This window comes from Numida meleagris, chromosome 2 (assembly GCF_002078875.1).
Source record: "Numida meleagris isolate 19003 breed g44 Domestic line chromosome 2, NumMel1.0, whole genome shotgun sequence".
Classification (NCBI taxonomy): Eukaryota; Metazoa; Chordata; class Aves; order Galliformes; family Numididae; genus Numida; species Numida meleagris.
The window spans coordinates 75,983,630-75,997,522 of NC_034410.1; the positions used below are offsets into that span (position 1 = coordinate 75,983,630).

The 13,893-nt window shown below is 43.1% G+C and overlaps 1 protein-coding gene and 1 long non-coding RNA gene across 14 annotated transcripts in view; one reads left to right on the top strand and one right to left on the bottom strand.

Moving 5' to 3' along the window:
- Positions 1–523, bottom strand: part of LOC110393376 — a 3,102-nt gene extending 2,579 nt beyond the window's left edge. The window contains exon 1 of the long non-coding RNA XR_002434979.1: positions 422–523. This is a non-coding gene — a long non-coding RNA (uncharacterized LOC110393376). The remainder of the gene's footprint in view (positions 1–421) is intronic.
- Positions 1–13,893, top strand: part of CTNND2 (catenin delta 2) — a 629,078-nt gene that overhangs the window by 359,382 nt on the left and 255,803 nt on the right. For all 13 annotated transcript variants that reach the window (XR_002434978.1, XM_021386174.1, XM_021386172.1 and 10 more), the window contains one exon: positions 398–530. Coding sequence is in view for 11 of the 13 variants with exons in the window: in XM_021386174.1 (XP_021241849.1) it covers positions 398–530 (133 nt within the window). In the remaining 2 variants the exon portion in view is untranslated. The remainder of the gene's footprint in view (positions 1–397; positions 531–13,893) is intronic.

Sequence of the window (13,893 nt, forward strand, 5' to 3'; positions counted from 1 at the left end):
CCCGGAGCCGCCGCCGCCCGCCGCCCCGCAGCCGCGGGAGCCCTTCGCGCCCAGCCATGGCAGCGCCTTCCACCTGCCCGAGCCCCAGCACGCCGCCGCGCTCTACTACGCCAGCTCCACGCTGCCGGCGCAGCGGGTGAGCTCCCCGCTGCCCATGCAGCCCGGCGGCTCCCCCACCAAGCTGCCGCGGGCCGGCTCCGCCGCCGAGGGCGCCGCCTACGCCGGCGCGCAGCGCCTCTCCTCCCCGAAGCAGTCCCCCAGCCGCCTGGCCAAGTCCTACAGCACCAGCTCGCCCATCAACATCGTCGTCTCCTCGGCGGGACTGTCGCCGTCCCCCATCCGAGTGACCTCCCCGCCCACCGTCCAGTCTAACATTTCCTCCTCTCCTATCCACCAGTTAAGCTCCACCATCGGCACTTACGCCACTCTGTCGCCCACCAAGCGGCTGGTTCACGCTGCCGAGCAGTACAGCAAGCACTCCCAGGAGCTGTACGCCACCGCCACCCTGCAGAGGCCCGGCTCCCTCGCAGGTAAGTGGGGCGGGGGGCCGGGGCCGGGCGGAGCGGGGCGGCGGGGGGGGAGGGCAGGGTGTCTCGCTGCCCGCAGCCCCGTCCTCGGGCGCCTCGGGTCTCCCGTCGCGGGGGAAGGAGCGGCTCGGGGCGGTGGATGAGCCGCGGCCGCGGCTCCGGGGGTGATGTGCCGCTGCGAGAGCCCTCCGCTGCCGGGAGCCGCCCGCGGAGCGCTGCCCGCGGTGTGGGCATCGGGAGAGTTCGGGAGCGCTCGGCAGAAACTTCTGGGCACGGAACTGTGCTGAGGCGTCGGCAGCGCTCCTTGGGCTCCGTGTGCGACTGAGGGAGCTAGACCAGATGTAATTCCGCGGTAACCACGGACTTCGCGCAGACCCCAGAAGCGAGGCGCCGGCTCCCTGTTCCCTGAGCCATCTCTGCCACTCCGAGCATCCTTCGGTGGTGGATTTTTGTGTTCTCAAAATTTCCAGTTTCATTGCTATAGTAACAGCTGCTATGCTCATATGTTCTCCCGTGTGACATAAATAGATGTGGAGATAAATAGGATGCATTAAGGAGTTGGGCTGTGTTTAGCAGGCAGGTACACAAGTTTTGTACCAGAGTTAAAACCTCTTCCCTCTGTCACCCATCCCTTCCCCCACCTCCAGCGGCTGTTTGCATGGGACACAGTTGCACTACAAGATTCCAAAAAATACAGGTTAAAGGGGCAGGTAATGAAGTGTAGTTTTGATTTATCTCCTTGTAAGAACTGTTTATTGTTTTTTTCCCTACTTAAAAGCTGAAGGAGGATTGGAAAACTTTTTTTAAATATGTAACGCTATTTTTGAAGTTCAGAATGTGTAAGAAGACAGTGTCTCTGAATGATGCCAAAGCAGAGATCTCAGCACAGTTTGATCTCTCTTGTTGTCAAGTATTCATTACGCCCTTCTCAAACGACTTCTTGAAGTGTTTTATATAGCTGTTATATTTGTGTAACTTCTTGCCAGGTGCTGCTGGCCGCAAGTATTAAATAACCCCTTTCTAGGGAAAAATGAAGATGTAGAATTCCTTCAGACTTTGTGTTTTCGGGAGTTTTCCAACTTCCTGCTATAGCAAGAGTTGTTTGAGTCTTAAATAGGTGTGGAGGGAACTGTCAGTGTAAACAGAACGAAGGAGAGTACAATAAGGAATTTATACACCTGTGGATACACAGTGCCAGTATTCCCCCGGTTTTACTTATCTGTGTTCTCGGAGATAAGTCTTGGGTTATGGAAGTTCCTAACAGGTGCAGTCCCTATTTCCCTCCATTTACTTTTAGCAGTGGGGTTTATATTGTATTGGGTCTTTCTTTTTAGAATGCATCTTTTGTAGCTTTGCAGCATTAACCCTGTGATGCTGCTTGGAATGAAACTTGCTCTACAGGGCTTAAAGAGCCACCATAATGTGTCTGAAGTGCCTCAGCGCTACAGAAGCTGTTTGTCCTATGCTAGACATAAGCCACAACAGGGATTTGGTCTGGTTTTGGCCATTTGGCAAATCGTGGTCATACATGCACTTATAACAGGGCTTTCTATGTAAGTTTGTATAAAAGTTACGTTGCCTTTGAATGAAAGCTCTTGGTAGACTTCTGCTCCCTCTTGCAGCTTGCATAGGTACTTCCCTCCCTCCTTCTCTTCAGGACCTATTGAGAGGAGTGGCTTGTGACTGATGGAGAGGTTGGGTGAGAGAAAAGCGTATGGACAGATGCATTCAGGAGATTGGGGATGTATTTTGGATCTTAATCTGGGGTAGGGAACAGTGATTGAGCATCTGAACTTGGTAGTACATTTGCAAAGCAACACAAACTTTGCCAAATGTTATGCCAGTTAGAACACATGTCATGAGTTTGAGTTGCTGTATGTTGTAGGGATTTGCTTTTAACTTATGCAGAAATCTCAGTGTCCTGTTTTGTAACAAACGGAAAATCCTACAAGTAATTTCTGAGTGATAAACATGCAGAAATAGTATTGCTGCTTTAAAAAGAAAAAGAAGAAACAACAGTGGAAGCAATAGTGTTTTACTAAGTAATGTGTTGTTTGGTTTTTGTTTCTGTTGTTTTTTTCCCCCACAGTTTCTGTTTCTGTTGTTTTTTTCCCCACTCCTCTAAAGTAAGTCCTTGGAAGGATCTCGATCACATGACCCATTCTTTTGCAAAAGTTCCCTCTTGTGTACTGGCTTCCATTATTTTCCATTAACATTCTGTAGCCTGTTCATTGTGGCCTCCCAGCCATTCAGGGAGTTAGACATCTGCTAGCAGTGTTAAGTGCTTGACTAATCTTCTAGACTTCTGCTGGATGCGCTGAAGTCAATGGGTTACTTAGAGGCTTAAAATTAATGTATGCTTTAGAGTTAGCCGGGATCAGATGTTAGGGGTACTACTAAGGCAGAATTCGTTACTGTGTTGTCTCTTTGTTTCTATAGGTGTTTTTACTCAAAGCAGGTTTTGTATTTGAACTGTAGGCGTGCTGTGTTGTTGCGGGAGTTTTCCAATCATTGGATTAGAAACCGATGAGAGCAAACAATTGTACGTTCAAAAGCTGGTACTCCATAAATGGGATTTTTTGTTGCTTGTTCACTGCACCCGAAGATAGTTTTTCTTTCGGAGAGGAGGAGGAGTGGGGTGTAGTTGCCACATTGCACTGATTAATGGTTTGCCTACAGTGATTAATGCGAAGTTTCATTGGTATGTATGTGTCATTGCAGGGGTGATGTTACTCAAAAGTCATCCTTTTTTTATAACAGGGAGAAAAATATTTGTAGTAATTACTGGAAATACAAATAATGCATTTGTTTTTTTGCCCGGTGTTAGAAATCTGTGTAGGAGCTGTCTGGTTCATGAGCAGAGCTGTGTCTCAAGGTGCTGAACAGAATGGTATCAGTGCCAGGGTGAGATGATTAGCAGAGAAGACCTTCAGATGTGATTAACATTGCTTAAAATTGTAGTTGAAAATGTTCAGCGCAAACATAGATTGCTCGAAACTGAAACTGTGTAAGACTTGACTGAAGAGATAGCGTCATTTATAATAATTTCCTACAAACTAGGTTATAAAAAAACTAGAAATTATAAAAAGGTAATTTTTAGACTGCATCTTGAATTTAAAATAAGACATGCAAAAGAGTGCAATAAATCAGTTTTAACCAAATTACCTTAGAAACATCCTCTGAAATGGATTTCAGTCCAGTTATACTTGAACTGTTACCGCTGCCAAGTGTACACGCATTTGTGTGTACGTGGTGGTTCTTGTGACAGTACCTTTGCTGGGCTTATTCTTGGTCTGGCTGCTTCGTTGCTAGGAACTGCAGTTGAGTTCTGGCTGTAGCTGTCTGATCTGTCCTGCTCCTACACTTAACTCAGACGACAGTTCAAGGAGTGTTGTGCATTCAAGAAGCCCAGTCTATAAATGACAGAATCACAGACTCGTAGGCGTTGGAAGGGAAGTCTGGGGATCATCTAGTCCATTCCCCTGCTAAAGCAGGTTCCCTACACAGGATTGCCCAGGAAAGCGTCCAGGTGGGTGTTGAATATCTCCAGGGCAGGAGACTCCACAGCCTCTCTGGGCAGCCTGTTCCACTGCTCTGTCACTCTCACAACAAAAAAAATTCTTCCTCATGTTTGTTTGGAACTTCCCGTGTTGCAGTTTTTGGCTGTTACCCCTTGATCTGTTGCTGCATGCCACTGAAAAGACCCTGGCCCCATCCACTTCACTCCCGCACTTTAGATATTTATAAACAGTAATGAGATCCCCTCTCAGTCTTCTCCAGGCTGAACAGACCCATGTCTCTCAGGCTTCGCTCGTATGGGAGATGCTCCAAGCCGCTAATCATCTTTGTAATACCTTCCTTTTTTGCCAGTACCACATGTGGGCCGAGCTGCTGAGTGCTGCTTGGTGCCAGTTGGACAACCTTGCCTGGAAAAAGGGCTGTGCAGGACAGGAGGCAGCAAAAACATGGGTATGCTTTTTCTGAGCATTGCACAGCTACCCACTTTGCATATTCCTCTGGAGCATCTCCTGTTGGCAAAAATCATACGCACAATCCAAGATGTTTGCTTAAGACCACAGGGAAAGGAGGCAGTAAAAGGATGCTGCTGAGGTAGTTTGTGCCTCGGGTTATGTGATGGGGAGCAGCCCTGGTTTTGCAGAGCCACTCTGCCTTTTCGTTCCTCCTAGGGAAGACTAGGGACACCTGTGAGAATGGAAGATGGTTCTAGGCATTGCTTTATTACAAACGGCTCTTAAAAGCTAGAAGGAAAACACAGAGAATCATAGAATCATACAATGGTTTGGATTGGAAGGGACCTTTAAGATCATCTAGTTCCAACCCCCCTGCTATAGGCAGGGACACCTCCCACTAAACCAGGTTGCTCAAAGCCCCATCCAGCCTGGCCTTGAATGCTTCCAAGGTGGGAGCATCCACAGCTTCTCTGGGCAACCTGTTCCAGTGTCTCACCACCCTCACATTAAAGAATTTCTTCCAAATATCTAGTCTAAATCTACTCTCTTCCAGTTTAAAACCACTTCCCCTCATCCTGTCACTACATGCTCTTATAAAAAGTCCTTCCCCAGGTTTCTTGTAGGCCCCCTTCAGGTACTGGAAGGCCGCTATAAGGTCTCCTTAGAGCCTTCTCTTCTCCAGGCTGAAGGGCCCCAGCTCTCTCAGCCTGTCCCCGTAGGGGAGGTGCTCCAGCCCTCTGATGTGTTTGAAGATTGCCTCATAATCTCTCAGCTGTACAGAAAGGTTAGGTTTAAGAAATGCGTGTTGATGTGAATCACTTTGTGTGATATTAGGTGGTAAGAACCTTATGCAGCCATTCTTTGTGTCATTATGAAATGTAACGTTAAAGCAAGAGCTGGAATATGCTGTTTACACTCCTCATACCACTTATAAAAAAAACTTCAGTGCTCAGTTTCCCACTTGCAAGCAGAATCTTCTTTCCAATCTATGTAAAGTAAGACAGAGAAGTCATTCTGAGACAGAACTCTCTGTGTGTGGTATTAACGTTACAATATTGTGATATTGCTGACTTAGAAAAATGTGGCACGAGTTAATATAAAAAATATGCTTTTCAGTCTTTATAGTGCAAAGAGCTGTAAGTTTATCGGGGTCTTAACTGATTCCTTCTGCTCCTTCATCTGCCTTGTCTCGCTCCTCTTGCTCTTTTCTGGGACCCCTCCTTTGACCTTTTTCCTTCTGTATGCTTTTCATTGCATATGACATGTTGAACCTGGTTTCCTGTTTATGGCAGGACTGCTGTTTGTTGGTGAGTGTTGACAAGTTCTAACGTTTTGGGTTGTGATCGTACAAACACAGAACAGATCAGCTTATGTGACTGCGTATGGGATAACTGATACTACCACTTGGCATGGATTTAGTTTTTCTTTCAATTGCATCAAAATACCAGATCATCATTATATCATTAGATCGTTGCCATCTTAATGGAAAAAAAAAATCTATCGTAGTGTTACAAATTCTCACAAAATCACACTGCTGTGCCTTTGTGCTAGAATGGCCATATTAATGCTTGTGAGCCTACATGCATCCACCCTCTTCTTTCATGCCTCTACATGGGGAAGAAACAGCTCTTTCAGCAGTTAGTATTAGAACCAATGTTAGTGCTGAGCCGAGTTGCCATCAGCCTCTTCAAGGAATTTAAACTTCATGCAAGTACAAATTTTATTTTTTGACTGCCAGTGTTCACATATGTAGGCAAGCCTTCATGGCATGCATCATCATTCAGCTTTTGAACAGAGCATTGCAAATAGTGAAGGCGCAAGCAAAACATTAACCCCAGTGTTAAGCATAAGGGGATCTACATCACCCAGAATGAAGTGTTGCTAGTGCTTTTAAATCATCCTTTTGAGACATAGGGCTGAGCTAATTAAGCAGTCTTCTTTGGACAAGTAAGGAAGGAAAATATTTGGATTTTCTGTTATTAACTTAAACGGTGAGACTTGGGCTATCAGTTCGATTGATGATAACGGAAAGGACACTCAACTGTTTCCCTTAAATATATTTATTTTATTTTTACAGAATCCTGTATTTCTTTTATAGGGAGAACAAAATTACTTCATTAATTTTAATCAAAACAGTCTTCTATTGATTTTTTTATAGGTTCTGTTTGTTTTTATTAGCTGGAAAATTCCTGTATCTGCCTCTCAGTGCCTTTACACATTGTTAATGGCCTTTCGTTCTTGGACAGCTGGAATTTTTTTTCCTCCTTCTACTCTTTGTTTGTTTTGAGATTCTTTCTTTCGGACAAGAAAACAGAATAAAATAGTATTTTGAGGTATCTAATAGCATTTCAGGCACCAGTTTTCTTCTGATTGTAACCTGGAGGATAGAAGTGCTGATGCTGGACTCGCAGCTGATACAAATACACATCTCAGTGTTCACTTTGCTTTTCCTTGCCTTGCCACTAGTTCTGGTTCCACCTATTCCTTCAGTGATAATTAAGTTATCAATTGTTTCAATTAGAACATTTGCCAGAATGCTCAAGTCCTCCTTAGAGAAGGCATCTTAAAGGGGGAGTCTTCAGTAATAAAGCAGAGGACGTAAGGTAGATGTCTTTTAAATATCTTCATATTGCCATGGTTTTTGCTTCTGCATCTTTCAGATCTGTCTTAAACGGAATTTAGGAGAGGGATAATTGACAGAACCAAGTAAGGAGGCTCCATCTACATGGGTATGTCTTTGAGCCAATGAGCTTGATCTTTGACTTCCTGTGTGAGTAAACACTGCAGATGTCTCAATTTGCATCCTGGTCAAAACCTTTCCCTTGGCTTCCTTTTCTTTGTACGGTAAATCATTTAACTGATCTTCCTGATGGTCTTTCAAAGGGTAATTATTGTAAGGTAACAAGCTCCTAGGCAAAGAAAACCAGTTTACAGCATTGTTGAAAACAGATCCAACTGGCACAAAATTGCAGTAGTTTGGGTAAATGTGGGAAACTGTGTGTCAGTGGCTGTTTCTGGATTTTTAGGTGAATGCAATATCAAAGGCACTTCAGACCAGTGCTGCCAAGGCCTTTGCTGTTGCTTGTAACCGTACAATCTGGTATGCAGTTTCTGGCCTCTGGTCTTGAACTTCAGCAGTAATACTTAGAATGCTGGATTCCAGGGCTGCTCATAAGCGCACAAGCCACTTGGAGAAATTTCTTAGGTGTCAAAGTAAAGTTTCAACAGTCTATGCTTGTATACCTCCTGAAAAGAAATGTATGAATTGCTTGGCAAAAAGCTAGCAGAGAAGTCAGTGTCCGTAGCTGAGAGCTGCTTCATCAAAGGATCGGGAATCCTCTTGTCCATATTTTTTTTTGCTACTGAAATCCCACAGAATATATTAAGTTGAAGAACAGTGCTTTGGAAACCTTGGAACTTTTGTTTAGGAAAAGACATTAGCTGGTATTGACACTCTTAAATCATAAAGCCTTTTCTTGCTTATGTTCATCTGTATTATTTTTTTCAGGCTTGAGATTACATGAAATAGTTAGAGTATCATGGACTGTGATAGGTCCCAATGGTTGGCTCTTGAAGGCATGCTGATAGGGCTGTCTTGCCTGTGCCTGTCCTACTACTGCTATGTCCCTCAGGCCTGAATGTTGCCTGTGTGTAGCTGGTTGCCCCTCCAGCTGACAGGTGTGTGACTCTGGGCCCTCCCAAGTCTCCTTGGCCTTGGCTTTTCTGCTTAGAATAGAAAGGAGTGCTGTTACATGGGGTAAGGAGCATTAGGCAACGAGAACTTCAATTTCTGATGCTCAGGTTTTGTGGCATCAGTGGAAGTGCCTGTACTATGTGATGTAAATTGGATTTTGTTTACCTTGCTTGTGCACTGGACCAAGGATGCACAAGTGCAAGCTGTAGCTTCCGATGCACAAGTGCAAGCTGTAGCTTCCTCATGGTCTGAAATCCCATTGTGAAGCATTATGCAATAGCCTGGAAATGTTTTTTTGTGAAAGCCTCTGTAAACAGGAGCTGAAATCCTTAGTCTCTTGTGCTCTCCGTATACTCAAGGGAAGGGAGAAGACTCTTATCATGATGGGAATCATAATTTCTGGTTGTTGTGGCACATACATTGCCTGCAGTAGGCAGAGTAGTTGGGATTTGGGAAGTCAGTGCAGAACCAGTGTGCAAAGTAACCGCTCTTCAGTTGGGCTATCTAACAGCTTTTGGTTCTGCTATGCACACAGCAGTTTTAAAGCAGTGCAGTGCTTTTGACCAAAAGTAAAGTGGTTAATTGTGGTAGGAAGAGTGCAAGTTGGGGAAATGAGGAAGGTTCCCTTTATTTAAAGCTAAAGCATGGGTGGGAAAGTGTCTGTACGCCCATGCTGAGATGCAAAGTGTTCACAGGACTTGTCAGTGGTGGCTGACAGAAACTATGTTGGACCAAATTCTCCCTGTGAGCAGCTGTGGAGATGAGATCAATTTTGCTGTAGTACTAGGATCGAACTTGATTGCCTAGGTGTAGACCCAGAGCAGACAGGATAGTTTTTGTCTTCAGCAAAAATGGTATTACATAGGGCAGAAGAAGATAGTCTAATGATAATGAATTCATGGAACTGTTTATTATCATAAGTGGGTAGAAGCAAAAGTCAGCATTTAATATTCTGAAATCAGGAGGACCAAGTGATGACTAATCTTACAATTATAAGGCATGGCATATGAAACTGCCAGTTGGATGACATAGATTTTATTAACAAGTGCATCAAGTAGCAACTTGTAGTGTGAAAGTGAAGAATAGAAAAGTGCCATATTAGTTTCAATACAAGTAGCTGTGAATCTAAGGCAACTCTCATTTTATCTGAGGAAATTTTTGGACACACTTTCTCATATTTCTCTCTTACATAGTGTATGTCTGTATCTTACTTTATGGCCTCTTAGCCTCCTTCTCCTACCCAGCTGGGAGCCCAGTTCTTTTATCAGGTGGCCAGCTGTGCTGCTCTTGGGCAGTAAAACCTTTTGATTTTAGGACTAGAGCTAGCGATGGGCTTAAACTGTGCTGTCTGGGTGGAAAGCAAAGACGGGGAAAGAGCTCTGGCTCTCTGATGCTGGGGCAGGTTTCCTGTGTCAAGAAAGTACAAGGAACCTGCTCCATAGGGTCCTTCCCCCACCACTCACCTCAGCATCCTGCAGTTCAGCAGGGATACAGATAGATTTAAGTCGGCTCACCAAAAGGTGCCAGAAGCTCTTCAAAGGCTTTGTTCTGAAGGCCTGGGAGTGTGGTTTCAAAGGAGGGTAAATTGGATTCCTTTGGATATTTGGAAGGGGAGGGAGGCAGCCCTTGTGCTGGGGGCTAAGTTGTGCTGAAGAAAAAGAGGACAAAGATAAAGAACAGCTATAGACCAGCCAGTCGGAGCGCTTTGTTGGTCATTATGACAAAAGCTGATGGAGAGAATAATACAAGACTGGAAGGTAAATGGTTAATGGGGTAATTTGCAACATGAGCTCACCAAAGCCAGATTGTGCTAGAATGACCTGCTCACTGATCTTTTCTTATGTTATATGTGATGTCTTTCTGTTTCCTATCAGAACTGTGAGTACGCATTTTCAGTAGTGCCACTTGGGAAATATTTAGTTAAGCTAGAGAAGATGGATATTCTTGCAAGAATGGAGTTGGATGAGGACCTGGTCAAGGGAGAATTCTCAGTTTGTCTTTTTGAAGATAAAATTAGTGGAAAGGAAGGATGTGACTAATAACATTCCACAAGAGGAACTCTTCTGGCCACTTGAAAAGTATTTTTTCAATATATTATCTTGGCACAGGACCCAGAAGTATGCCAAGGAAACTTCTGGATAATGTGATATTAGGAAGCGTTTTCTGAACAGAGAAAGATAAATCTTGTGTAGAAAGAACTGCCCAGATTAGAAAAGGAGTTGAGCTAATAGTGCAATTAATAGCTAGTTACAAATTAGGGATCTTTGGCTAAAAAGAAGAGTGGGGAAAGACCTGAGTGACCTGTTTGACTACAGTAAATCTCAAACACATATCTTAGGAATACAGTCTCATCTTGTAACAGGCAAAACTGTGAGTGTTAGGCATGGTTAGGATTTTATACGGGGAGCTGTACAGAACTGTGACCCTCTGCACTCAGGAAAGACTCTTTCCAGACCTTTTCTGAACTAATTTGTTTGAATTTTCAAAAAATTAAGAAGCTTGGTGTGCGAAGAACGGACATTGTGTTTCCCTCTTTCCTTAAGAAAGTCTCCTAGCTTATACAGATACAATTTGTAAATGGGGGCTGCTGGTGAATCCTGGCAAGAATTAGTAATTTGATGAAGGATTTCCCAGCCCTTTTTCAAAGGCAAAATCAAGCGTCTGATAGCTCTTGGGGAGGTAGCATCTGATCATGGAGGGGGCGGAGGCAAAAAGTAACACATTAGTGACATGTTTTCACACAGCAGGCTTTGCTTTTAGGTCTTTCACTAGCCAGCTGTGATGCATTTGGTGTATATTCAGGATCTTTGTGTTATCTAATGCTCTTCAGTTTTCCCTTGAAAAGTTGAAACTGGTAACTACATTAGAGTGGCTCTCAAGTCATGATTGCACTTTTCTGGTTTCTGAACAAGCACATCAAAGTTGTGCATTTCTTTCAGTCTGAAGTTGGAGTTCTTGTCTTGTTCATGTCATCCTTTGTTGTACCTTGAGCTGCATTTGACAAGAATCTGAAGCTAATGCTGAGCGTAACAGTCTACTTCAAAGTGATCTAATTTGTGTCCTGTCCTGCTTAGGATCCTGTCCTGAGCATCTGGGAATTCAAGAATTACTGTCTTAGTCCAACGTCTCTTTTTCTCTGAAGCGTGTCAAGATTGTGATGCGTGTCACTGCTTTTCCCTGTCTGCAGGCGGTTTCAGGCTGCTTTTGTAAAATCAGACCAACCTTGATGCAAATGTCTTCAGCCAGTCATGTGATCTTGGAAGTATTGGTTTCACAGATGAGGTAACCATTTGATATGCAAATGACATTAATTTACATTTATAAATAATCAGGAACTAATTACAGGGCGGTTCAAAATCCATAAAGTATTTGTCACCTTTGGACTGCAGTGCATCTTGTCATTCTAATTGAAACTGCTGTTAAAGTCCTCCTTGAAGCTGAACTGCTCCAGCAGTTTCTTGCAAACTATTGTTCTTAACTATCATGAGAGCATTTCTTGTATTTCTTAGCTTAGGTCTACCTTTCTTTTGCTGGTGACCTTCTGTCACCATTTTTCCCTTTCAGCATTTGTCATGGCCATTTCTTTTTATGAGGGCTGCTCCAAAATTAATGCCTCCTATTTAATATTTTTGACCCACAACATCAGAGGAGGGTGTTGGTGGTATGGCACTAGGGGCTGAACCTTTCCACCAATATCCCATTCCATTCTGTTGCTGTGTGATGGATGGCAGCAGAGGGGCAGTCTGACAGAATGGCATCTGTCATGGAAGTGCAGATGAAGCGAAGGTGTGTCACTGAATTCTCCCATGCAAAAAAATGGCACCCACTGACATTCATCACTGCTTGGTGAACATTTATGGAGACCAAACAGTGGATGTGAGTGCAGTGAGGCAGTGGGTAGTGCGTTCCAACAGTGGCAACAGTGGGTCACCTCCACTGGTACAGATTTTTATGAGCATGACACGCCAGCTCTTGTTCATTGCTGGTGAAAATGCATAGCTAATGGTGGTGACTCCACTGAACAATAGTGTTTTGTAGCTGAGAATTTGCTCTATGAGATAAGGTTATTGTGTGCTTTGTATCTGTTGTAGTTTCCATGCAAATAAATAGGGGGCATTACTTTTGAAACAACCTATGTAGCTTACATTCTAATTGAGTGACAGGACTCTTGTAGCTCGGTCCTTTTCCTTCTATGCTTTTAGGGATAATCTGAATCTGTGAGATTAATGACACACTGTATAGTCTGCTCTGCTGGGCTTTTCGTGTTTGGGTTGGTGGGTTTTTTTGGTCTTTTTTTTGTTTGTTTTAAATAAGTTACTCAAAAAAAAATCTATAACCATACATTTCCTTTTTTTATTTGCTGCTTACTACAGGCGTATTTATGTAAGAATTTTTTTTTCACTTCCTGGAAGTTAGATACTAAAAGCTTACTATTCTTGCTGCCATGTTAATAAACATAATGGAATAAAAAAGAACGTTATGATAGGAACTGTGCAATAATTACTCCAATATAACCTTTGCTTAAGTCCTTAAGCCCTTCATGGTCTCAGTGGCAGCAGTATTGCTTTTCTTTGTCTCTACATTTGGCATTTCTTTTATTCAGAGCAGACTTGTTAGAACTGTGGTAGATTATAATGATTTTAATAATAGGAGATTACTATTAAGTGTTCTAGCAGAGGTCTCAATGCACATGTAATGGGAACAACCTAAAAACAGCTTGAATAATACTATAACAGTCAATTGAACAAAAAGCCGTAACTGGAAAAGTGGATGATCAGTGGTCTGCGTGTTTTAGAGGCATAACTAAAAATTTAGTTAGATTTTATTGAAATTGATATATTTAGTAAAACCTCCATTGTTTTACTTATATTTTTAATGCAATGAGTCTCAGGCGGATGATGAAAACCTGATGAGTATGTAGTGTATTACAGAATATCCAAGGAATATTCCCTTTCTTGAATGAGGTTGAAAAAAAGACAAAGATAATAGACCTGTTTCCCTTGGAGTGTCACACACCTACACCTGGGGTCTTTGTGAATTAACAAATGCTTACCGAGGAGGAGAAAGCCACTGGGAGGAGAAAGTGCTTAATATTCTATCAGAGATGACTTGACACAAAAGAACAATGCTATCTGATGCTTTCTTCCATTCTCTTGGTGAAATGCAAGTTTGAGTACAAAGTGTTACAGATAAAATCTCCAAAAGTTAATATTGTTCACACATCTAATAATGTGCAATCTCGTTCTAAAAGGAATTACAGAACATAAGTTGCAAACATAATTCTTTTTGTGAGCAAACCCCAAATGTGGTGTCTTGGATTTCAACTGTGTATCAGAGTCTGGAATGTCACATTTCCCAAAGAAGTATGTGCAATATTCAACAGAAAAGCAACCTTTTTAAAGATGAATGTGTGGTCAAGATTCATTGGAACAGTTTATGTGCATCTTCACTGTTAGTAGGAAGACTACCTGCTGAAACTGAGGGCAGGCAGGAGTGCCACTATGGTTAGATCGCAAAACAACGTTGCCCAGCAAAGGCCAGTGAAGGACTGTTGCAGTTGGATAGACTTTGATGCCTCATTACCCCCAGTGAGTTTTGTTTTCTGTCATTACCCTTCTCAAAGTGTTAACACAAGAACCATTTTCACTTTGAGAATTAGTCTTCTGCAAAGTGCATTCATTAATTCACACATTTTCAGTGC